Source organism: Tachyglossus aculeatus, chromosome 2 (genome assembly GCF_015852505.1).
Source record: "Tachyglossus aculeatus isolate mTacAcu1 chromosome 2, mTacAcu1.pri, whole genome shotgun sequence".
In the NCBI taxonomy this organism is placed as follows: Eukaryota; Metazoa; Chordata; class Mammalia; order Monotremata; family Tachyglossidae; genus Tachyglossus; species Tachyglossus aculeatus.
The window spans coordinates 48,200,897-48,225,754 of NC_052067.1; the positions used below are offsets into that span (position 1 = coordinate 48,200,897).

The window sequence follows — 24,858 nt, forward strand, 5'->3', positions numbered from 1 at the left end:
TTAGTGGTAAAGAGTAGGGGTGAGGAAAAAGAGAAGTTCCGTCAAGGGAAAACTACCTTTGACTTGTACGGAGTGGACAAGTGTACAAATTAAAGCTGGAGTCGCTTTCTTTCCATCCTTACCATCAAATAACAAAACAAACCTTCGGTTGTTAACCAGGGCAGGGATTACAACAGTGCTCGGCACATAGAAAGCGCTTAACAAATACCATCATCATCATTATTATTATTATTTTGTGCACTTTCTGTGCACCTTTTGAAGATTATAATGATGAAGAAATACTTGCAGCCTTATCTGGTAAGTTGGAGGAGTTGAAAACTCACACTATCGAAGAGTTGCTTTTCTTTTTTTAGTGGTAAAGAGTAGGGGCGAGGAAAAAGAGAAGTTCCGTCAAGGAAGAACTACCTTTGACTTGTACGGAGTGTACAAGTGTACGAATTAAGGCTGGAGTCACTTTCTTTCCATCCTTACCATCCAATACCAAATGCCGTCATTATTTTGATGCTAAAATTGCAGTGCTTCAGCAATCCCAAATCTGAGTCTTTCTTAGACATTTCCACTGAGTGTATTTGGGAAAATGCGTTCAACGGTAAGACCGTTCCATTTTTGGGTCAAATGAAATCTCTCGAGACCAACAGATCTCTCGGGCTCATCATCATCATCATCAATCGTATTTATTGAGCGCTTACCATGTGCAGAGCACTAAGGGCTCATAGGTGCTGTTGGCTGGGTTAGTGGGAAAACATATTTGTGTCCGAATCATTTCCTCTCCATTGAAACTGCGGACCCAAGCCCATAACGTATCTTACCTTCACTCGGCCTCCTCTTTGATCTCCCTGCTTACGATCCCTATCTCCACTCCAGTTCTTATTTCGCTTGGCTGCCTGGATCATTTTTCTAAAAACGTTTCAGACCATTTTTCCCCCGCTCCTCAAAAACCTCCACGCATCAAACGGAAACTCCTTACCATCAGCTTTATGAAAAGCGCTCAATCAGCTCCGCCCCTCTGACCCGTTCCTCACTGATTTCCCGCTGCGGCCCATCCAAAATATCTAGGCTCTCTGTGGGCAGGGAAGGTGTCTCCCAACTCTGTTGGGGTGCTTAGTACAGTCCTCTGCGTGCAGTAAGCGCTTCATAAATATCAATCAGTCGGTGGTATTTATTGAGCAGTTGCCATCACTAATTGATCGGTGGAGAGAAATCATTAAGACTGTGAGCCCCCTGAGGGACAAGCTGATCACGTTGTAACCTCCCCAGTGCTTAGAACAGTGCTTGGCACATAGTAAGTGCTTAATAAATACCAACACTATTATTATTATTATTATTATTATTATTATTATTATTATTATTATTATTTGCCGTCAAAGCGAGGAAATTCAGCGTGATGATAAAATTTCGTCCTGTGAACAGTTAACAGTTTCTGAACATTTTACCGTTTAGTAGGTTTCCGTCGGGTAAAGACATTTGGCCGTTTATATTATCCAGAAAGCACTATTATATATCAAAGATAGGAAGCAGTGCTTTTCATTTCATTTTGGTAACCTGCCTGCCATTTTCCGATTTGTACTTAATGTTGATTACATGTAAGTAACTTTCATTTTTTCCTCTCTTTTCTTTGTTCCCTTGGATGACTGCCATCCCCCGTCTGGACCGGATATTGCCATGGCGATGTTTAATTCTTGGAATTCCTCTGCCTCCGTGGATATATTGCTTTGATACATGGAACACTGGAATGATGGGAATATATTCTTTTCAAAGTAGCTGTGAGTATTGCCTTCTAGATGTATGCGTTTTAAAAAATTGGAGTAATCGCCTGTTCACTCACGTTTTAAAAAAGACTTGTATTGAAATGGAACTAAGACTGAGTTTTGATCGCAAACTAGTTAATTAGGAACGTGATTAGAAAATATTTTACTTGGCTTAGAGAAGCAGCGTGGCTCAGGGGAAGGAGCCCGGGCTTTGGAGTCAGAGGTCATGGGTTCAAATCCCGGCTCCGCCACTTGTCAGCTGTGTGACGTGGGGCAAGTCACTTCACTTCTCTGGGCCTCAGTTCCCTCATCTGTACAATGGGGATGAAGACCGTGAGCCCCCCGTGGGACAACCTGACCACCTTGTAACCTCCCCAGCGCTTAGAACAGTGCTTTGCACATAGTAAGCGCTTAATAAATGCTATCATTATTAGTATTATCTCCCAAAATGCTCATCTGAGCATATCACTCCTCTCCTCCAAAATCTCCTTTAAATCTCCATTGCGTCCTCTCCAGAAAAAAGAAAACTCCTTATTGTTGGTTCCCTCTTGAGAAGCAGCGTGGCTCAGTGGAAAGAGCCCGGGCTTTGGAGTCAGAGGTCGTGGGTTCAAATCCCGGCTCTGCCACCTGTCAGCTGTGTGACTTTGGGCAAGTCACTTCACTTCTCTGGGCCTCATTTCCCTCATCTGGAAAATGGGGATTAAGTCTGTGAGCCCCCCGTGGGACAACTTGATTACTTTGTATCTACCCCAGTGCTTAGAACAGTGCTTTGCAGATAGTAAACGCTTAATAAATGCCATTATTATTATTATTATTACTACTACTAGCACTCCTACTACTAATAGTAATTGTAGTATTTTTAGTGCTTACATTGCTTATATTACAGTGCTGTTATATGTACAAGATGATTAATAAATGCTATCATTATTATTATTATTATTAGAGAGGACACAATAAAAGAAACAAATGCATTTGTGAAAATCTTCCTTATTCATTCATTCATCCAATCGTATTTATTGAGCACTTACTGTGGGCAGAGCACTGTACTAAGCGCTTGGGAAGTCCAAGTTGGCAACATATAGAGACGGTCCCTACCCAGCAGCGGGCTCACAGTCTAGAAGGGGGAGACAGACAACAAAACAAAACATATTAACAAAATAAAATAAATAGAATAAATATGTACAAATAAATAGAGTAACAAATGGGAAGGCATTATTGTTTTATTCCCAGGGTTTCTTTTTGGATGTAGGATGTAGACGGAATACTTTCAAGAGATGCCGGTTTAAGCATCCTCTGTAGGGAAGCAGCATGGCCTAGTCGGAAGAGCGAGGGACTGGGACAGTCCTTCTAGACCGTGAGCCCACTGTTGGGTAGGGACCGTCTCTATATGTTGCCAACTTGTCCTTCCCAAGCGCTTAGTACAGTGCTCTGCACACAGTAAGCGCTCAATAAATACGATTGATTGATTGACTGGGAGTCAGAGAATCTGGGTTTTAATCCTGGCTCCTCTGGTCTGCTCTGTGACCTTGGCCAAGCATCTTTCCTTTCGGGTCTCCATTTCCTCAGTTGTAAAATGGGAATTAAGACTGTGAGACGTCTTAATTAATTAATTAGTTAGTTAATTAATTAATTAAGACGTAGGCCGTGTCCCCCCTTGCCCCAGCATTCAGAGCAGTGCCTGGTATAGCGTAGTGGATGTCATGGGTTCTCGTCCCAGCTCTGCCACTTGTCTGCCGCGGGACCGTAGGCAAGACGCTTCACTTCTCCGTGCCTCAGTTCCCTCCTCTGTAAAACGGGGGTTAAGACGATGAACCCTCTGTGGGACAGGGACTGTGTCCAACCCGATTACCTTTTATCCACCCCAGCGCTTAGAACGGTGCCTGGCACATAGTGAACGCCTATCGAATACCATAATTATGAATTATTACACAGGAAGCAAGTTCAAAATTAACAAATCCCCATTTTACAGATCATAAGCAGGGAGATCGGAGAGGAGGTTGAGTGAAGGTAAGATACGTTAGGTGTTTGGGTCAGCAGTTTCAGTGGAGCAAATTCATTAACAAAATACCATTAAAAACTTTGCACGTAGCACTTAACAAATGCCATCATTATTATTATTAAAAACAGCTCCTCTAATTAACTACTGTATGAAAGACTTCTTTGTAGATAATAATAATAATGATGGCATTTATTAAGCGCTTACTGTGTGCAAAGCACTGTTTCTAAGCGCTGGGGAGGTTGTCCCACAGGAGGCTCACAGTCTTAATCCCCATTTTCCAGATGAGGGAACTGAGGCACAGAGAAGTGAAGTGACTTGCCCAAAGTCACACAGCTGACAATTGGCGGAGCCGGGATTTGAACCCATGACCTCTGACTCCAAAGCCCGGGCTCTTTCCACTGAGCCACGCTGCTTCTCTGTGTCTTTCACATTAGAGATAAAACTGTTGAGAGAATCGTAAACTAGTAAAAATTGTTCACTAATACCAAAGAGAACATGATTTCTAAAGAGTTGACAACAGGAATAGTCCCGTTTGTTGACTTCATGCAGAAAACAGAAAGTGTACCTCCCTATTGGCTAGGAAAAAAGTGGGTAGCGATTTTTAAAATCCCCGTTTTCGAACTTGCTGAAATGTCGATTAAAAAATTAATTTGAAATCTGAAATAAAGCGCATTACAACCTGGAAGAATCTGGTGCGCTAACAATAAAGCAGCCGGCTCTCCTGTTGAAGTCCGAAAAAATTGGACCCAGCCTATCAGATTGTTTCAATATTGCCAAATTCACTCTCCAGAAAAACCTTCAAGTTGTTTGTAGTGGGAGCAAAACAAATAATAAGCTCAACTCTATGGTGTAGCTTCCCGCGGGAGAAAACACGCTTCAAGAATACGTGCCCTTTTTGATCTTTTCTTTTAATGATTTGTGTTTAAGCGCTTACTACGTGCCACACAAAATACGCTTCAAGAATACGTGCCTTTTTTGATCTTTTCTTTTAATGATTTGTGTTTAAGCGCTTGCTATGTGCCACACAAAATACGCTTCAAGAATACGTGCCTTTTTTGATCTTTTCTTTTAATGATTTGTGTTTAAGCGCTTACTACGTGCCACACAAAATACGCTTCAAGAATACGTGCCTTTTTTGATCTTTTCTTTTAATGATTTGTGTTTAAGCGCTTACTATGTGCCACACACTGTACTAACCGCTGGGGTAGATACAAGCTAATCCGATTTGGACACAGTCCATGCCCAACATGGGGCTCTCCATCTTAATCCCCAGTTTACAGATGAGGTAACTGAGGCACGGAGAAGTTAAGTGACTTGCCCGAGGTCACACAGCAGCCAAGTGACGGAGCCAGGATTAAAACCCAGGTCCTTCTGACTCGAGGACCCGTGCTGGACAAGCTGCTTCTCCTTTTGGGAATTAGAGGCGATACAATCTTAGTAACTGAGGGGTTGGAAAGGTCGTTGTAAGTCGTTTCGAACCGTTGTCGTAAATAGACTATTTGCTTCTGTTGTTTGGTCAAAATCTTACCACCACCAGTGGCAGTTGACTTCTGAGGAGAAATGAATGGTCCGTGTCAGGTTAATATTCATTTTGATTTCATCTTTTGGTTAGAGAAGCAGCGTGGCTCAGTGGAAAGAGCCCAGGCTTTGGAGTCAGAGGTCATGGGTTCAAATCCCAGCTCGGCAGCTTGTCAGCTGGGTGACTTTGGGCAAGTCACTTCACATCTCTGGGCCTCAGTTCCCTCATCTGGAAAATGGGGATGAAGACTGTGAGCCCCATGTGGGACAACCCAGTCACCTTGTAACCTCCCCAGTGCTTAGAACAGTGCTTTGCGCATAGTAAGCGCTTAATAAATCCCATTATTATTATTATTATTATTAACCCCCAGACTGCCTCTTTGTCACTCAGACCTTTTTTACCTGTTGCTACTCTTTTCCAGCAAATGGTTCCTAAGCAGAGGTTGGTATATAAACTAGGCATGAATTGTGATTTGAGGGGCATTTTTCAAAAACACTGTAGTGGGATGAATTTGAGCTATGTTCTAGAACGATCCCTTTTGATCCGAATTGTTTTCTTTTACTAGCAACAGAAGAACCTTGAAGGTTACGTGGGATTTGCAAATCTCCCAAATCAAGTGTACAGAAAATCAGTGAAGAGAGGGTTTGAATTCACACTCATGGTAGTAGGTAAGAGACGATTTCTATTTTGCACATACTAAGGTGAAGTGGGGCCGCACGATGTTAATTTCTCAGTTGCTCGGCAGCTGGACCGGACTTAAGTCTTTATTCATTCAATCGTATTTATTGAGCGCTTACTGTGTGCAGAGCACTGTACTAAGCGCTTGATTGGAACGGGTTCTCTAGGTACCAAAAGTTAAAGTTTTGAATATGGAGCGCCATATACTCATTGGAAAAAAAACCAGTTGTATTTTTTGAGTGCTCACGGCGTGCAGAGCACAGTACTAAGCACTCGGGAGGGTACAGTATAACGATAAACAGACATGGTCCCGGCCCACAGCGAGTTTACTGTCGAGAGGAACCACTGGGATACCATTCCTCGCCGGGGCGGGCAAGCCCTTCGGCCCGGAGGCCACCACATCTGTGGCCCGTGGTGACTCTTCGCCACAGATTCCCGAAAGCTCCCCACTCTCTAGTCCCGAGTCCTGTGTGGAGGAGACTCCCTGTCCCGGAAACGGCCAGTAGTTCCGGGCTTCGGGGGACTCCGGCTCTGGGAGAGCCACCCTCTCGTTGCTCTGTAGACTGGGAGCTCATTGTGGGCAGGGAGCGCGTCTGCCGACTCGCTCGCGCTCTCCCAAGTGCTTCGCCCAGGAAGCACTCGTTGAACCCCAGTGATGGTGAGGCTGGTGACTGATGAGTTTTGATGGGCTAGATGCCGCGTCCCCAGCGAGAGCGCTTTGCCACGCGTCCGTCGTGCCAGGGGGACCTGTAGTCTCTGGGAAAGTTGGGCTGGTGACGCGCACGTTTTAGATGTCTCAGTGTACCTTTTTATCTTCTGGGAACTCCCTGAGCGGTTGCACTGTACCACAGTAGCTTGTTTCCAAAATGGAAATGCTAGAATGTGAAGTTTTAGCTTGCTCTTCCCGTCCTTCAGTTTCCTCCCCCCTGCCTTTTTGCAAGGCGGTCGCACACGGAGAACAAACAAGCCTGAAGATGAGACAGAACGTCTCTGGAAAGGGAAAGCGTTCCGTTTTGGTGAATGTGGGAAGTGGGATAAAGCAAACACACTGAAAAGCGAAAAAAAGGAAACAGCAGGCCGGGCGTTATTTCCTTCTTGATAAAGGGGCGTTTTTCCTCTGGCAGAACTTTGCTACAGTTAATTGTGTGAAGATGATAGGAAGGCTTGGGGAGAGGAAGCTATTGCTGAGGAAAACGGGATTTTTCCATTTCAGCTGGGTGGAAGACAGAAATCTTACCCTTCAGGTACGATGGCATTAGTAGTAGTAGCGCTCTTACGTATTCGTTTTGAAGAGCTGGAATTTCGTTCTGCATTTGGGTAGATGTGTTAGCTGATGGCCTGAGAGGCCTTCCCTGACCGAGCCCTCCTGTCCTCGTCTCCCACCGCCGTCTGCGTCACCTTGACTTCAGTCATTCAGTCGTATTTATTGAGCGCTTACTGTGTGCGGAGCACTGTACTAAGCGCTTGGGAAGTCCAAGTTGGCAACATATAGTGACAGTGGGCTCGCAGTCTGGAAGTGGGAGACAGACAACAAAACCAAACATAGAAACCAAATAAAATAAATAGAATAGAGACGGTCCCTACCCAACAGCGGGCTCGCAGTCTGGAAGGGGGAGACAGACAACAAAACAAAACATATAAACCAAATAAAAAAAATAGAATAAATCTGTACAAGTAAGATAAACAGAGTAATAAATATGTACAAACATCATCAATCGTATTTATTGAGCGCTTACTGTGTGCAGAGCACTGTACTAAGCGCTTGGGAAGTACAAGTTGGCAACATATAGAGACGGTCCCTACCCAACAGTGGGCTCACAGTCTAAAAGGGGGAGACAGAGAACAAAACCAAACATACTAACAAAATAAAATAAATAGAATAGATATGTACAAGTAAAATAAATAAATAGAGTAATAAATATGTACAAACATATATACAGGTGCTGTGGGGAAGGGAAGGAGGTAAGATGGGGGATGGAGAGGGGGACGGGGGAGAGGAAGGAAGGGACTCAGTCTGGGAAGGCCTCCTGGAGGAGGTGAGCTCTCAGTAGGGTCTTGAAGGGAGGAAGAGAGCTAGCTTGGCGGATGGGCAGAGGGAGGGCATTCCAGGCCCGGGGGAAGACATGGGCTGGGGGTCGATGGCGGGACAGGCGAGAACGAGGTACGGTGAGGAGATTAGCGGCAGAGGAGCGGAGGGTGCAGGCTGGGCTGGAGAAGGAGAGAAGGGAGGTGAGGTAGGAGGGGGCGAGGTGATGGACAGCCTTGAAGCCCAGGGTGAGGAGTTTCTGCCTGATGCGCAGATTGATTGGTAGCCACTGGAGATTTTTGAGGAGGGGAGTAACATGCCCAGAGCGTTTCTGGACAAAGACAATCCGGGCAGCGGCATGAAGTATGGATTGAAGTGGGGAGAGACAAGAGGATGGGAGATCAGAGAGAAGGCTGATGCAGTAGTCCAGAGGGGATAGGATGAGAGCTTGAACGAGCAGGGTAGCGGTTGGGATGGAGAGGAAAGGGCGGATCTTGGCAATGTTGCGGAGCTGAGACCGGCAGGTTTTGGTGACGGCTTGGATGTGAGGGGTGAATGAGAGAGCGGAGCCGAGGATGACACCAAGGTTGCGGGCTTGTGAGACGGGAAGGATGGTAGTGTCGTCAACAGAGATGGGAAAGTCAGGGAGAGGGCAGTGTTTGGGAGGGAAGACAAGGAGTTCAGTCTTCGACATGTTGAGCTTTAGGTGGCGGGCAGACATCCAGATGGAGATGTCCTGAAGGCAGGAGGAGATGCGAGCCTGGAGGGAGTGGGAGAGAGCGGGGCAGAGATGTAGATCCGGGTGTCATCAGCGTAGAGATGATGGTTGAAGCCGTGGGAGCGAATGAGGTCACCAAGGGAATGCGTGTAGATCAAGAAGAGAAGGGGACCAAGCACTGAACCTTGGGGAACCCCCACAGTAAGGGGATGGGAGGGGGAGGAGGAGCCTGCAAAAGAGACTAAGAAAGAACGACCGGAAAGATAAGAGGAGAACCAGGAGAGGACGGAGTCTGTGAAGCCAAGGTCGGATAGCGTGTTGAGGAGAAGGGGGTGGTCCACAGTGTCGAAGGCAGCTGAGAGGTCGAGGAGGATTAGGACTGAGTAGGAGCCATTGGATTTGGCAAGCAGGAGGTCATTGGTGACCTTTGAGAGGGCAGTTTCCGTGGAATGTAAGGGACGAAAGCCAGACTGGAGGGGGTCGAGGAGAGAGTTGTTGTTGAGGAATTCTAGGCAGCGCGTGTAGACAACTCGTTCAAGGAGTTTGGAAAGGAACGGTAGGAGGGAGATGGGGCGATAACTCGAAGGTGAGGTGGGGTCAAGAGAGGGTTTTTTTAGGATGGGAGAGACTTGGGCATGTTTGAAGGCAGAGGGGAAGGAACCAGTGGAGAGTGAGCGGTTGAAGATGGAAGTTAAGGAGGGGAGAAGGGATGGAGCGAGAGATTTCATGAGATGAGAGGGAATGGGGTCAGAAGCACAGGTACAGGTGCTGTGGGAAGGGGAAGGAGGTTGCTCCCTTTATTTGAAAAGCAGCTCGGCGTAGTGAATACAGCGTGGGCTTCGGAGTCAGAAGGTCATGGGTTCCAATCCCAGCTCTGCCGCTTGCCTGCCGTGTGACCTCAGAGAAGTCACTTCACTTCTCCCTGCCTCAGTTGCCTCATCTGTATAATGGGGATCGCGAACGCGAGCCCTCTGTGGGACAAGGACTGTGTCCAACCTGATTTGCTTGTATCTACCCCAGTCCTTAGTATACAGTCTGGCACATAGAGCTTAATAAATGCGACAATTACCGGTATTATTGTTGTCCGGCCCCCCTCCTAGCATTTATGTGCATATATGTCATTTTATTTATGTTACTGTCTGTCTCCCCTTCTAGACTGTAAGCTCGTTGTGGGCAGGGAATGTTTTCTCGTACTCTCCCAAGCCCTTAGCCCAGTAAGTGCTCAGTAAGTATGACTAAAGGGGAACTTTCAGCTGGAGTCGCAGAAAACGGTACTCGAAAACTAGTTGCGTTTCTGTGTGGCTGAAATAGAAATTAGGAAGCCGATCGCCAGTGGCTTTCCACAATTTTCTCTGTGTTTCGTCTAATTGACCGGCATTGTGAGGATCTAGTCCTTTTTATTTCCGGGGGTGTATTTCTCGGTATCTTGTGATAGCCGCAATAGCCTGCTGAATATTTTAGAAGTTAAGATTAATAGCAGAACATCTTCCGTGATAGGTAGGGGTGGTTTTGAATTAGTCTCTTGCCAATTATCCAATGACTGAATTTTATTTATTTTTTTTTTTTTTTACGGCATTTGCTAAGCGCTTACTATGTGCCAGCCACTAAACTGAGCGCCGCGGTTCATACAGGTTGGACAAAGTCCCCGTCCCACATGAGGCTCACCGTCTCAATCCCCAGAAGCAGCGTGGCTCAGTGGAAAGAGCCTGGGCTTTGGAGTCAGAGGACATGGGTTCAAATTCTGACTCTGTGACTTTGGGCAAGTTTACTTCTCTGTGCCCCAGTTCCCTCATCTGTAAAATGGGGATTAAGGTTGTGAGCCCCACGTGGGGCAAGCTGATCACCTTGTAACCTCCCCAGCGCTTAGAACAGTGCTTTGCGCATAGTAAGCGCTTAACAAATACCATCATCGTCATTATTGTTATTAGTATTATTATTAATACAGGCTGATCAGGTTGGACAAAGTCCCTGTCCCACATGAGGCTCACCGCCTCAATCCCCAGAAGCAGGGTGGCTCAGTGGAAAGAGCCGGGGCTTTGGAGTCAGAGGTCATGGGTTCAAATCCCGACTGCCAACTGTCAGCTGTGTGACCTTGGGCAAGTCACTTCGCTTCTCTGGGCCTCAGTGACCTCATCTGTCAAATGGGGATGAAGACTGTGAACCCCCCCACGGGCCAACCTGATCACCTTGTAACCTCCCCAGCACTTAGAACAGTGCTTTGCACATAGTAAGCACTTAACAAATGCCATCATCATCATTAATATTATTATTATTATTAATACAGGCTAATCAGGTTGGACAAAGTCCCTGTCCCACATGAGGCTCACCATCTCAATCCCCAGAAGCAGTGTGGCTCAGTGGAAAGAGCCCGGGCTTTGGAGTCAGAGGTCATGGGTTCAAATCCCGACTCCACCAATCGTCAACCATGTGACTTTGGGCAAGTCACTTCCCTTCTCTGGGCCTCAGTGACCTCTTCTGGAAAATGGGGATGAAGACTGGGAGCCCCACATGCGACAACCTGATAATAATGTTGGTATTTGTTAAGCGCTTACTATGTGCAAAGCACTGTTCTAAGCACTGGAGGGAACACAAGGAGATGAGGTTGTCCCATGTGGGGCTCACAGTCTTAATCCCCATTTTACAGATGAGGGAACTGAGGCACAGAGAAGTGAAGTGACTTGCCCGAGGTCACACAGCAGACATGTGGGGGAGGCGGGATTCAAACCCATGACCTCTGACTCCCAAGCCCGCGCTCTTTCCACTTAGCCACGCTGCTTCTCTGATCACCTGATCACCTTGTAACCTCCCCAGTGCTTAGAGCAGTGCTTTGCACATAGTAAACGCTTAATAAATGCCATCATCATTATTATTATTATTATTATTTATTTTATAGACAAAGGAACATAGGCCCAGAGAAGTGAAATGACTTGCCTAAGGTCACACAGCAGGCTAGTAGGGGAGCTGGGATTAGAACCCAGATACTTCTAACTCCCAAGCCTGTGCTCCATCCACCGGGCCACACTGCTTCTCGGCGTGTTTCAAGGAGCACGCTGCCAGTTTTTGTTTTGTTTTGGAAACCTAGAGTTGTATGGCTAAAAGGTAGAAATCTAGTGCTTTCCTTTTCTATCCACTTAAAATCCTCGGTGCCTTCCTATTCCAGCAGTGAGTGAAGGCACCTTTTTTCACTCCCAGGATGGTAGTTCAGCGCTTAGAACAGTGCTTTGCACAAAGTAAGCGCTTAATAAATGCCATTATTATTATTATTATTGTTATTATTACTAGTTCCTTTGGCTTACTGGGGCCCGCAGGCAGTTCCGCTTTTCCAAGTTTCCCCATGCAAATCCTCGTCTCCCTTTTCCACTTTCCTGTTTTCCTTCCTTGCTTTCCCAGGGAGGGAGTTGGATTGGGTGTGCCGGACTATGCCTTAAAATTCAAAGAAAGAAAAACAAAGGAAAAACTGACCTTCCTTCCCTCTTTTCCCTTCAGCTCAAGCTCCCTCATTCTTCCTCAGTTTTTCCTTTGCAAACGAAGTCCCTTCTGTAGTACTCGCACAGTTGCCGTTAGAATAAAACGGTGTCGTCCGAAGAGCCATTTGGAGAGGGCTCAAACGTTTCCATCATACAGAGAAGCAGTGCGGGTCAGTGGAAAGAGCCTGGGCTTTGGAGTCAGAAGTCAGGGGTTCGAATCCTGACTCTGCCGCTTGTCAGCTGTGTGACTTTGGGCAAGTCGCTTAACTTCTCTGGGCCTCAGTGACCTCCTCTGTAAAATGGGGATTAAGACCGTGAGCCCCACGTGAGACACGTGAGGCCCTTGTCCTCCCCCTGACTTTCCCATATTTTAGTTAGCGCCACCAACCTCCCTGTCTCCCGAGCCTGTAACCTTGGCTTTATCCTCGAATCGTCTCTCATTCAACCCACATAGTCCTTCTGTCACCAGGTCTTGTCAGTTCAGCCTTCACAACATAGCTAAAATCCTTGGTTTGCTGCTCTCCATCCTGACTTTCCCATATTTTAGTCAAAGCCACCAACCTCCGTGTCTCCCAAGCCTATAACCTTGGCTTTATCCTCAAATCGTCTCTCATTCAACCCACATATTCCATCTGTCAACAGATCTCATCAGTTCAGCCTTCATAACATAGCTAAAATCCTTGGTTTGCTGCTCTCCATCCTGACTTTCCCATACTTCAGTCAACGCCACCAACCTCCATGTCTCCCAAGCCTATAACCTTGGCTTTATCCTCGAATCGTCTCTCAACCCACATAGTCCGTCTGTCACCAGATCTTGTCAGTTCAGCCTTCACAACATAGCTAAAATCCTTGGTTTGCTGCTCTCCATTTACTGTGAACCCGCTGTTGGGTAGGGACCGTCTCTATATGTTGCCGACTTGCACTTCCCAAGCGCCTCGTACAGTGCTCTGCACACAGTAAGTGCTCAGTAAATCCGATTGAATGAATGAATGTTGATCCTCTAGTCTCTAAGCTCACATAGGAAACATGTCTATCAATTCTGTTGTATTTTCCAAAGCTCTTAGTATAGCGCTCTGCACAGGGAAAGCACTCAATAAATACCTTTTTTTAAAAAAAAAAAATCCAAGCACTTATCCTATCTTGCCTCGATGAGTCCATCAACTGCACTGATGACCTCCCCGCTTCCTTTCTCTCCCCCCCTGCCTGGATCATTTTTCTAAAATGGCCTTCAGTCCGCGTTGGCCCCACTCCTCAAGAATCTCCAGTGATGGCCCACCCAGCTCCGCGGCAGACAGAAACTCTGGCTTTAAATTGGCTACCCTGCTCATTCAAGCTCTCATCCTATCCCGTCTGGACTACTGCACCAGCCTTCTCTCTGATCTCCCATCCTCGTGTCTCTCTCCACTTCAATCCATACTTCATACTGCTGCCCGGATTATCTTTGTCCAGAAACGCTCTGGGCATATTACTCCCCTCCTCAAAAACCTCCAATGGCTACCGATCAATCTGCGCATCAGGCAGAAACTCCTCACCCTGGGCTTCAAGGCTGTCCATCACCTCGCCCCCTCCTACCTCACCTCCCTTCTCTCCTTCTACTGCCCAGCCCGCACCCTCCGCTCCTCCACCACTAATCTCCTCACCGTCCCTCGCTCTCGCCTGTCCCGCCATCGACCCCCGGCCCACGTCATCCCCCGGGCCTGGAATGCCCTCCCTCTGCCCATCCGCCAATCCGCCCATCCCTCTCTTCCTCCCTTCAAGGCCCTACTGAGAGCTCACCTCCTCCAGGAGGCCTTCCCAGACTGAGCCCCTTCTTTCCTCTCCCCCTCGTCCCCCTCTCCATCCCCCCGTCTTACCTCCTTCCCTTCCCCACAGCACCTGTATATATGTATATATGGTTGTACATATTTATTACTCTATTTATTTATTTATTTATTTATTTTACTTGTACATTTCTATCCTACTTATTTTATTTTGTTGGTATGTTTGGTTCTGTTCTCTGTCTCCCCCTTTTAGACTGTGAGCCCACTGTTGGGTAGGGACTGTCTCTATGTGATGCCAATTTGTACTTCCCAAGCGCTTAGTACAGTGCTCTGCACATAGTAAGCGCTCAATAAATACGATTGATTGATTGATTGATTGAAAGCGTTCAATCGCCTTGCCTCCCTCCTAGGTTACCTTGATGATTTCCTTATACAACTCGGCATGTTCAGTGTGCTTTTTTAACGCCAATCTGCTCGATGGACTATGATCTCATCTATCTTGCCACCGCCCCCCGGTCCCCATCCTGCCTCTGACCCGGAATTCCCTCCCCTCTTCATATCCGACAGACCTTCATCCTCCTCACCTTTGAAGCTTTATTAAAATCCCATCTCCAAGAGGCGTTCCCGAACTAAGCCATCATTTCCCCTACCCCCTCTACCTTCTGTGCTGCCTGTTCTCCTGGATCTGTGCCCTTTAAGCGCTTGATATTTACTCCAATTCCAGCCACAGAGCACTTCCGTACGGATGCAACATTTATTTTAATGTTGGTGTCCCCTTCTGGGCCGTAAACTCCCAGTGGGCAGGGAGCATATCTACTGTACTCTCCCAAATGCTCAATACAGTGCTTTGCGCACCGTAAGAGCTCAATAATAATAATAATAAGGGCAATAATTAAGTGCTTACCATGTGCAAAGCACTGTTCTAAGCGCCGGGGAGGTTACAAGGTGATCAGGCTGGCCCACGGGATCAGAGTCTTAATCCCCATTTTACAGATGAGAAAACTGAGGCCCAGAGAAGTGAAGTGACTTGCCCAAAGTCACACAGCTGACAGTTGGCAGAGCCGGCATTTGAACCCATGACCTCTGACTCCAAAACCCAGGCTCTTTCCACTGAACCACACTGCTTCTCTAAAAATAAATTCCACTGATGTGATTGTGTTTCTCCTCCTATCACCACGACCCCTAAATTCATTCATTCATTCAATCATATTTATTGAGCGCTTACTGTGTGCAGAGTACTGTACTGAGCACTTGGGAAGTCCCAAGTCGGCAACATATAGAGACGGTCCCTACCCAGCAGCGGGCTCACAGTCTAGAAGGGGGAGGCAGACAACAAAACAAAACATATTAACAAAATAAAATGAATAGAATAAATATGGACAAGTAAAATAGAGTAATAAATATGTACAAACATATATACATTACAGTCATTGCCCTTACATTCATTCAATCGTATTTATTGAGCGCTTACTGTGTGCAGAGCACTGTACTAAGCGCTTGGGAAGTACAATTTGGCAACATGGACGGTCCCTACCCAACAGTGGGCTTACAGTCTAGAAGGGGGAGACAGAGAACAAAACAAAACATATTAACAGAATAAAATAGAATAAACATGGACAAGTAAAATAAATAGAGCAATAAATATGTACAAACATATATACATTACAGTCATTGCCCTTTCATTCATTCAGTCGTATTTGTTGAGCACTTACTGTGTGCAGAGCACTGTACTAAGCGCTTAGGAAGTACAAGTTGGCAACATAAAGACGGTCCCTACCCAACAGTGGGCTCACAGTCTAGAAGGGGGAGACAGAGAACAAAATAAAATATATTAACAGAATAAAAGAAATAGAATAAATATGTGCAAGCAAAATAAATAAATATTATGTTCATATTTTTCATTCATTCAATCGTATTTATTGAGTGCTTACTGTGTACAGAGCACTGTACTAAGCGCTTGGGAAGTACAATATTCTTTTTTCCCCAAGTACCGACTTCAGTGCAGTGCACTGAGTGGGCGTTCAACCAGTACTAATAGTAATGATGAGTCAATGTTGCTCATTAAATAGAATATTGACTTAGAAGCTTAAATTGTGAAATCCAGGAGGGACGGCCCCACTGCTCTGTCTCAGTGCTTAGAACAGTGCTTTGCACATAGTAAGTGCTTAACAAATACCATTATTATTATTATTATTATTCTCTGGGCCTCAGTTCCCTCATCTGGAAAATGGGGATGAAAACTGCAAACCCCCCGTGGGACAACCTGATCGCCTTGTAACCTCCCCAGCACTTAGAACAGTGCTTTGCACATAGTAAGCACTTAACAAATGCCATTATTGTTATTATTAATATTATTATTATTCTCTGGGCCTCAGTTACCTCATCTGGAAAATGGGGCTGAAAACTGTGAGCCCCCCGTGGGACAAACTGATCACCTTGTAACCTCCCCAGTGTGTAGAACAGTGCTTTGCACATAGTAAGCGCTTAATAAATGCCATCATTATTATTATTATTATCCCCTTGTAACCGCCCCAGCGCTTAGAACAGTGCTTTGCACATAGTAAGTGCTTAATAAATGTCATCATCATTATTATTATTATCCCCTTGTAACTGCCCCAGTGCTTTGCACATAGTAAGCACTTAATAAATGCCATTATTATTATTATTATTATCCCCTTGTAACCACCTCAGTGCTTATAACAGTGCTTTGCACATAGTGAGTGCTTAATAAATGCCATTATTATTATTATTATGCCCTTGTAACTGCCCCAGTGCTTATAACGGTGCTTTGCACATAGTAAGCGATTAATACATGCCATCATTATTATTATTATTATCCCCTTGTAACCGCCCCGGTGCTTAGAACAGTGCTTTGCACCTAGTAAGCGCTTAATAAATGCCATTATTATTATTATTATTATTATCCCCTTGTATCTGCCCCGGCGCTTAGAACAGTGCTTTGCACATAGTAAGTGCTTAATAAATGCCATTATTATTATTATTATCCCCTTGTAACCTCCGCAGCGCCTAGAACAGTGCTTTGCACATAGTAAGCGCTTAATAAATGCCATCATTATTATTATTATTATCCCCTTGTAACCGCCCTGGCACTTAGAACAGTGCTTTGCACATAGTAAGCGCCTAATAAATGCCATCATTATTATTATTATTATTATTATTATCCCCTTGTAACCACCCCGGCGCTTAGAACAGTGCTTTGCACCTAGCAAGCGCTTAATAAATGCCATCATTATCATTATTATTATCCCCTTGTAACCGTCCCGGTGCTTAGAACAGTGCTTTGCACCTAGTAAGTGCTTAATAAATACCATTATTATTATTATCCCCTTGTAACTGCCCTGGTGCTTAGAACAGTGCTGTGCACATAGTAAGCGCTTAATAACTGCCATTATTATTATTATTATCCCCTTGTAACCTCCGCAGCGCCTAGAACAGTGCTTTGCACCTAGTAAGCGCTTAATAAATGCCATCATTATTATTATTTTTTTTTTTTTTGCACCTAGTAAGCGCTTAACAAATGCCATCGTTGTTATTATAAGTGCTTTGGGGCGGCAGCAGAAGAGGAAGCGAGGACTCAATCCGGGAAGGCCACTTGGAGGAGATGTGCCGTCAATGAGGCTTTGTAGATGGGGAGAGATCGTCTTTGGGTTATGAAGAGGCGGAAAGTGGACAAGGGGTCTGTGGCGAGATAGACGAAATTGAGGTTTAGTGAGTATTAACAGGACCGAAGTCTGTGGGGTGGGTGGTATTAGGAGAAAAGTGGGGTAAGCCGATGGTAACGGGCTCCCGTTTGATGCGGAGATGGATGGATAGCCACTGGAGAGTCCGGAGGAGCGGGAAAACGTGGGCCGAACCTTTCTTTCCCATTTTAATCAAACGATCCGGGCAACGGGGTGACGTGTGGGCCGGAGAGTGGAGGAGGTCAGCAAGGAGACCGAGGAGAAGTCAAGGCAGGAGAGGATGAGGGATTGAACTCACGCGGTCGCGGTTCGGATGGAGAGGGGCGCGGGCGGATTTTAGCCGTGGTTGAATCGACAAGATTTGGTGACAGGTCGAATGCGAGGGTTGAGTGAGGGAGAAGTGTCTTCTTCTAGGGACCGCCTCAATAGGTTGCCAACTTGGACTTCCCAAGTGCTTAGTACCGTGCTCTGCACACAGTCAGCGCTCAATAAATACGATCAAATGAACGATAAAGCCAAGGTTGCGATGGGCTGTTGAGACAGGGAGGTTGGCGGTTCTGTCTCCAGTAAATTGCAGTACATCGTAGCACCAGATTGTCCCGTGATTTCCATGACTGAAAACGTCTAATCGAAGAGTCACAACAACCGCCTATTGTGGATTTATTTTAATGGTGTCGGTTTGCCCTCTTATTTACAGTTCCGTCGACCAGCCGGATCCCTCGTGGGCACAAGGTTCACGTTCAGTATAGTCGACTCCGCCAAATTTTCCAATTGTCAGTTCGGGGTTTGGGGGGAAAAGAACTAGATCGAAGTGTTTGAAATATGAAATCTTGTCTGAAGCCTTTTTGGGCTACATCAGTATGCCATCAGTTATTTTAAATTTTTCCACTGCCTCATAAAGTTATGTTTTTAGAACTGATAAATTTCAAAATTAAACTGCTGTATGCTAAATTCAGCACGTACCGTCCTTACCATATGGCTGCGTCCTGGACCCACCAACCAGCGAAAAGAGTAGAATTTCTGCAATTCTTACGAACGGGGTTTTCAAGCTTGACCAGGAACAACTACTGTAGCTGTATCTCATTTGCGCAGGATCAATCAATCGTATTTATTGAGCGCTTACTGTGTGCAGAGCACTGTACTAAGCGCTTGGGAAGTACAGGTTGGGAAAGTACAGGTTGGCAGGATGGAAAAATAACTTGTTCTTCACTCTGTTTCTTTGCCAAGATTGAGATGAGGCTGGTTGGGTCACCCCCTAAAATCTTAACCGTTTTCTGTCAGCTGGAAGTGATAATCTGTGAGCCCACTGTTAGGTAGGGACTGTCTCTGTTGCCGACTTGTACTTCCCAAGCGCTTAGTACAGTGCTCTGCACACAGTAAGCGCTCAATAAATGCAATCGAATGAATTGAATGAATGATCGATAGAAAACAAAAGTGAAATTCTCCCGTCCGTTTAATGAAGCGCCCGGGACAGGAGTGAGCGACCCCGCCAGAAGCTGGCACGTTCACTTGGGAAGTCAGGTCGTCGTCCGCTCCTCGGAAGGGAGGGCGGCATCCTCCACAGTGGGACAGAATGACACCAATATCAAGCGCTTAGTACAGTGCTCTGCACATAGTAAGTGCTCAATAAATACGATTGATGATTGAGCGCCTACTGGGTTCAGAGCGCTGGGCTGGGGAGGGTACAGCTTGAAGGCTGATTTCCAGGCCGCAGTGAGCTCAGCAGCAGCAGAGACCCTAGCCTTTCCCCAGACCAGAATCAAGATAATAATTATGATGGCATTTATTAAGCGCTTACTACGTGCAAAGCACTGTTCTAAGCGCTGGGGAGCTTACAAGGCAATCAGGTTGTCCCACAGGGGACTCTGACAGTCAAAGCGGTGTTTGAGCTTGTAGGAAGAGATTCATTTTCCATCTGGTTAACTATTAAGTAGATCCTAGCGGAGACTGCCTGATATCTTCAAGGTAGTCCGATGGACTGTGTGTTTCCATTGTTTTCGATTTGGTCGTTTTCCGAGTTAATGGCTTTAACTAAATCGCTATGCGGGATGTGGTTTTCAAGCGACACTTGGACACGTTTTTAATTCTCATTATAAAATGGTCCGTGTATTCCCTTATCTTACCGTTCCACGCTATCGTTTCTCAATGGGGAGACTTGGAATAAGGAATAACTTTAGGTGAGGGGGAGAGGGTACCGCATGCTCCTGACCTACAATTTGGAATGATTTCCCTTCCAAAAAGAGGATTCCCATCTGTGAACCAAAGATGCTGGCCATTATTGTTTAAAAAAAGTTTGAATGTATTTAGCAACTATAGGCACCTGAGCTATTTATATCGGAACGCATAAATGGAGCAAGTTTAAAGAATAGGTTGGCATGCTCAACTGCTAGTTTCAAAGGATTTTGCTTTCCAGGCTAGACAGCATGAAGAATTCAGTGAGTGTAGTGATGTATTAACTAGTGATTTTGCACTGGGCTTGTATGAAGCCACAAAACTATCTAGCACCTTTCCTCTCACCACAATACTATATGTCAGCATGAGGAAATGCCTTAATGGTACTTTAAAGAGTAGGTTTCAAAATTTCTTTCTCATTGAGAATACATGGCTCATTTTATAAATTGATGAATGGTCCGATCTGGATTCTTCTATTCTCCTTTTGTCTGTGGAGCTTTAAATAGGCAGAATTTTGGCTGTAGAGGGTTGTTTTTTTTTTAGCATCCATTCATTTGGATTTCCATGGCAGTTATTCACATTTTCTAGTACTCGTCCGTGTCCTCTGGACAAGCACAAATTGCAGAAACATTCCCCTTGTAATTTAAAATTTAAATGACTCAAACCACGCAAGAGAGCCCAGGGATTCATCTTTAGTTGATCAGTCCAAACACTTCAATGAAGTAGTACATTTTAAATTATTCTAAGATTGCAGAGGCTGCAAGGTGTTAAATTAGGAGACTAGTCCCTGGGTTAAAGAACTTTCAAGTTAAAGGGTTTGATCAGAAGTGAAGTGTTTGTGAACAGGAGGCATAGCTACAATTAAACAAGGTGAAGATTTCCCTTGAGGGATTTTCCCGTTTAATTACAAACAAGCATCCTTAGAGTTCAAAACATGTCTCTCTGTTGTATGTGGCTGGAGTGATGACTTAATATGCATTTTTTTTTCTTTTAGGTGAATCTGGATTGGGAAAGTCAACGTTGATCAACTCCTTGTTCCTGACAGACTTGTATTCCCCAGAATATCCAGGTCCTTCACATAGAATTAAAAAGACTGTCCAAGTATGTATATCACAAACCAACCTACAGAGTTAGTTTTGACTGGCTTTGATAATTGTCTTGTCTTCTCCCTGGCGCTAAGTACAGCACACAGTTAGCACTCGACAAATACCATAGATTGCCTGATTTCATATCGTTAGGTGATGGTGACAAGCATGTAAACTTTATTTTTTAAAGAAATTGATGCATGAATTAAGGGAACTGTGGATTAATAATGAATGCGTACAAGAACTATAGAACCCGTAGTAGCGGTATTTTTTTTTGATGGCATATATTAAGCGCTTACTATGTGCAAAGCACTGTTCTGAGTGCGTGTTAAGCACCTACTGTTCCAAGTGCTGGGGGTAAAAATACACAGTCCCCGACCCCAAAGGGATTCGTTCAGTCGTATGTATTGAGCGCTTACTGTGTGCAGAGCACTGTACTGAGCGCTTGGGAAGTACGGGTCGGCAACATATAGAGACGGTTCCTACCCAACAGCGGGCTTACAGTCTAGAAGGACGTGCAGTCTGAGGATAACTTGTACTTCCCAAGTGCTTAGTCCAGTGCTGTGCACACAGTAAGCGCTCAATAAATGCGATTGAATGAATGAATGAATGAGGGTGAGTGACGGGTATCTATGGAAAGATCAGTCAGTATTCGAGTGCCTGCTGCGTTCAGAGCCCGGCACCGAGCGCTTGGATGGAAATAGAAACGAGGGAAGGGTGAAGGTAACCAGGGTAGGAGCCGCTGGGCGTTGTGGCTGGAGGAGCAGCGTTTCAGGCTCTTCGTGGCTCAGCCCAGCAGTCACCAAAGTCACAGCCACCGCCTGGGGTTCCTCAACTTTCTAGAAAGTGGGGATGGAGGCCTGGGCTGGAGGAAGGGCCGACGAGAGGTCCGGGGGGGCAGCAAGAAGGGAGGCAGCTCGGCTTCTGCCCAGAGAATGGTTGTGGGCCCGCCCTGATGCTCACCGCTCAAGGCCCGCCTGGGACGGAGTAGGGGCCGACGCGGGGAAGGGGGAGGACAGGAAGGGAGGCTATTTGCCTCCCACGCAGTAGGCCCCGGCCGTCTAAAGACCGTTATGACTCAGCTTGCTGTCTGTCGGTGTCCTGCTGGGTTTGGAGGAGGGCCTGAAGGGAGGACTGCTGGCGAGCGATGGCGGGAAGGAAGGGAGCGTCTCTCCCACGCCGCGGGTCCCGACTGTCCAAAGACTGATTGCGAGCCTGCCCCAGCAGGCTCTTCCCGGACTGGAGACTCACAGTCTTCTAGACTGTGAGCCCACTGTTGGGTAGGGACCGTCTCTGTATGTTGCCAACTTGGACTTCCCAAGCGCTTAGTACAGTGCTCTGCACACAGTAAGTGCTCAATAAATACGATTGATTGGTTGAGCGGGCCGCTCTGCCGTCCGTGATCCCCTGCCTCCCACCGAGTTGTGCTCGTGGGGATTCGGGTAGTTCCGTTCTGTTTTCCCCCCCTGGTCCCAGAGCTGCTTTTGTTACCTTTAGAATTGCCATTCATTCAATCGCATTTAGTGAGCGCTTACTGTGTGCAGAGCACTGTACTAAGCGCTTGGGAAATACAGGTTGGCAACATATAGAGACGGTCCCTGCCCAACAGCGGGCTCACAGTCTAGAATTACCAGGACAGCACTCTTCCTTCTGGGAGAAAGGAATTTTCCTTCAGTTCCTAGAGAAGCAGCGTGGCTAGTGGAAAGAGCCCAGGCTTCGGAGTCAGGTGTCATGGGTTCAAATCCCGGCTCCGCCGCTTGGCAGCTCTGTGACTCTGGGCAAGTCGCTTCACTTCTCTGGGCCTCAGTTCCCTCATCTGTAAAATGGGGATGAAGACTGTGAGCCCCCGTGGGACAACCTGATTCATTCATTCATTCAATCGTGTTTATTGAGCGCTTACTGTGTGCAGAGCACTGGACTAAGCGCTTGGGATGTACGAGTTGGCAACATATAGAGACGGTCCCTACCCAACAGTGGGATCACCTGAGCAGAGTGGTTCTCTGGGAAAGAGCATGGGCTTTGGAGTCAGAGGTCATGGGTTCATATCCCAGCTCCGCCTATTAGCTGTGTGACTTTGGGCAAGTCATTTAACTTCTCTGTGCCTCAGTTACCTCATCTGGAAAATGGGGGTGAAGACTGTGAGCCCCCCGTGGGACAACCTGATCACCTCGTAACCTCTCCAGCGCTTAGAACAGTGCTTTGCACATAGTAAGCGCTTAATAAATGCCATTATTATTATTATTATAACCTCCCCAGCGCTTAGAACAGTGCTTTGCACATAGTAAGCGCTTAATAAATGCCATTATTATTATTATTATAACCTCCCCAGCGCTTAGAACAGTGCTTTGAGCATTGTAAGCGCTTTATAAATACTATCATTATTATTATTATTATCATTCTGTATGTCCTCTCTATATTTAGATACTGCTGTGATCATCCCCTAACTGGAGTGGCTAAAGCATCTTAGAACAGTTGTCCCAGCCGTGGTAACGATGGCTCCTGCCACCTGGATTCTAGTTACTCGGTCAGGCGGGGCCAAGCCCCGCTCCCTCGACGACAGCCCCCCAATGCAGCCCCAGGTCATGCCGGGTGACCGCGATCTCTCTCTGGGCCTGGGGGCTCCTCCGTTTCCCCCCTGCACCCCTCAAAGTGCGGATTTTTAGGATAGGAGTGTGGAAGAAAAGCCCCCGAAAAGGGAACTCCGTTTTGCAGACGGGAGTCCGGATAGGCCTAAAGCTAAAAACAGGCTTGTTGTAGTTCAGCGGGATTCCCCAACCCACCGTAAAACCCCAAATCTTCTCTTTGGGGGGGAACAGGTGAGCAAAGAAGCGGCGAGCTAGATAGGGGATGGAGTCAGGCCAGCCGGGGAGTGGAAAGCGAGGGACGCGGAGGGAGCGCCGAGGTCCGAGGTAGACTAGGGAAGAGGAGACCAAGGAGACCAGGATGTGAAATGGGAGAGCTTTTTGGGGAATAAAGAAAACCGTCTTGAGTCAGACAGAGCTAGAGTAGATCGGTGCGGGTCGGAGCCCTGAGAGGAAATGGAGGGCCCGGCAGCCAGGCTGAGGCTAGCCGGACCCTAACTAGAATATTCATCCCCATCTGATGGTTTCTAAAAATAGAAGACCCCCGTCTTACGCCGCGAGATGCAGTGTTTATTCAGGGAGTTCAGTTTTGAGACGGGCAAATTCTTCTCTCCCAAGGAGAGCTTGGGATGAGATCTTGAGGCCTTTCTTCTCTCCAATAGAAAATGTCACCCCAGCTTTGTCCCCTACGGTTAATATTTCTTGAATTGACGAGTCCCACTTTGAATCATTGCTCTTTGGAAGCGGCTAACAGGGGAGCATCCCTACAGTGTTGTTCGGCGACAGAGCACTGTAGGAAATGTCCGGGCAGTAGAAAACACAGGCCTGGGCCCTCGAGGAACCTGAGCCAGGTTATTCGTAAATGCCTGGTATTGCTGTTCCACGGGCCCGATTTGGCTTTTTTCGTAATGTATTTCTGTCGGTTGTCTAGCTACCGACGATCCCAGCTGAAAAATCAGCGGCCTTCAGGTTGTCCGTTCGTGATTTCTTTTCCCTTGGTTTCAACCTGTTTTTTTCGTGCGTCTGTCCTTCCCCGTCAGAGATTGCGAGCCCCCGGTGGGCCAGAGACCCTCTCTGAATTGATGTCTGCAGAGTCTCCCCAGCTCTTAATATGGTGCTTCACCTGTGAGCGTTTATTTTATAGTTATTATTATCACTGGCATTAGTTGCCAGTTACTTCAAAATGGAGAAGAAGCAGCGTTATTGCCTAGTGGATAGAGCCCTGGCCTGGGAATCAGAAGGACCTGGGTTCTACTCCCGACGCCGCAACTTGTCTGCTGGGTGACCTTGGGCAAGTCACGTAACTTCTCCGTGCCTCAGTTTCCTCCTCTGTCAAATGGGGGTTCAGACTGTGAGCCCCACGTGGGACGTGGACTGTGTCCAACCCGATTAGGTTGTGTACC

General features: G+C 46.5%; 1 protein-coding gene across 5 annotated transcripts in view; it reads left to right on the forward strand.

Annotated features, from left to right (window-relative positions):
- SEPTIN7 (septin 7) overlaps positions 1-24,858 on the forward strand; it is a 146,460-nt gene that overhangs the window by 40,019 nt on the left and 81,583 nt on the right. For 2 of the 5 annotated variants that reach the window (XM_038766479.1, XM_038766489.1), the window contains exons 3-4: positions 5,838-5,934; positions 20,783-20,889. In XM_038766479.1, the coding sequence (XP_038622407.1) occupies positions 5,838-5,934; positions 20,783-20,889 (204 nt within the window). Of the gene's footprint in view, positions 1-1,758; positions 1,764-5,831; positions 5,935-20,782; positions 20,890-24,858 lie in introns of all 5 variants that reach the window. The other 3 variants (XM_038766513.1, XM_038766498.1, XM_038766503.1) reach the window with 3 other exon arrangements.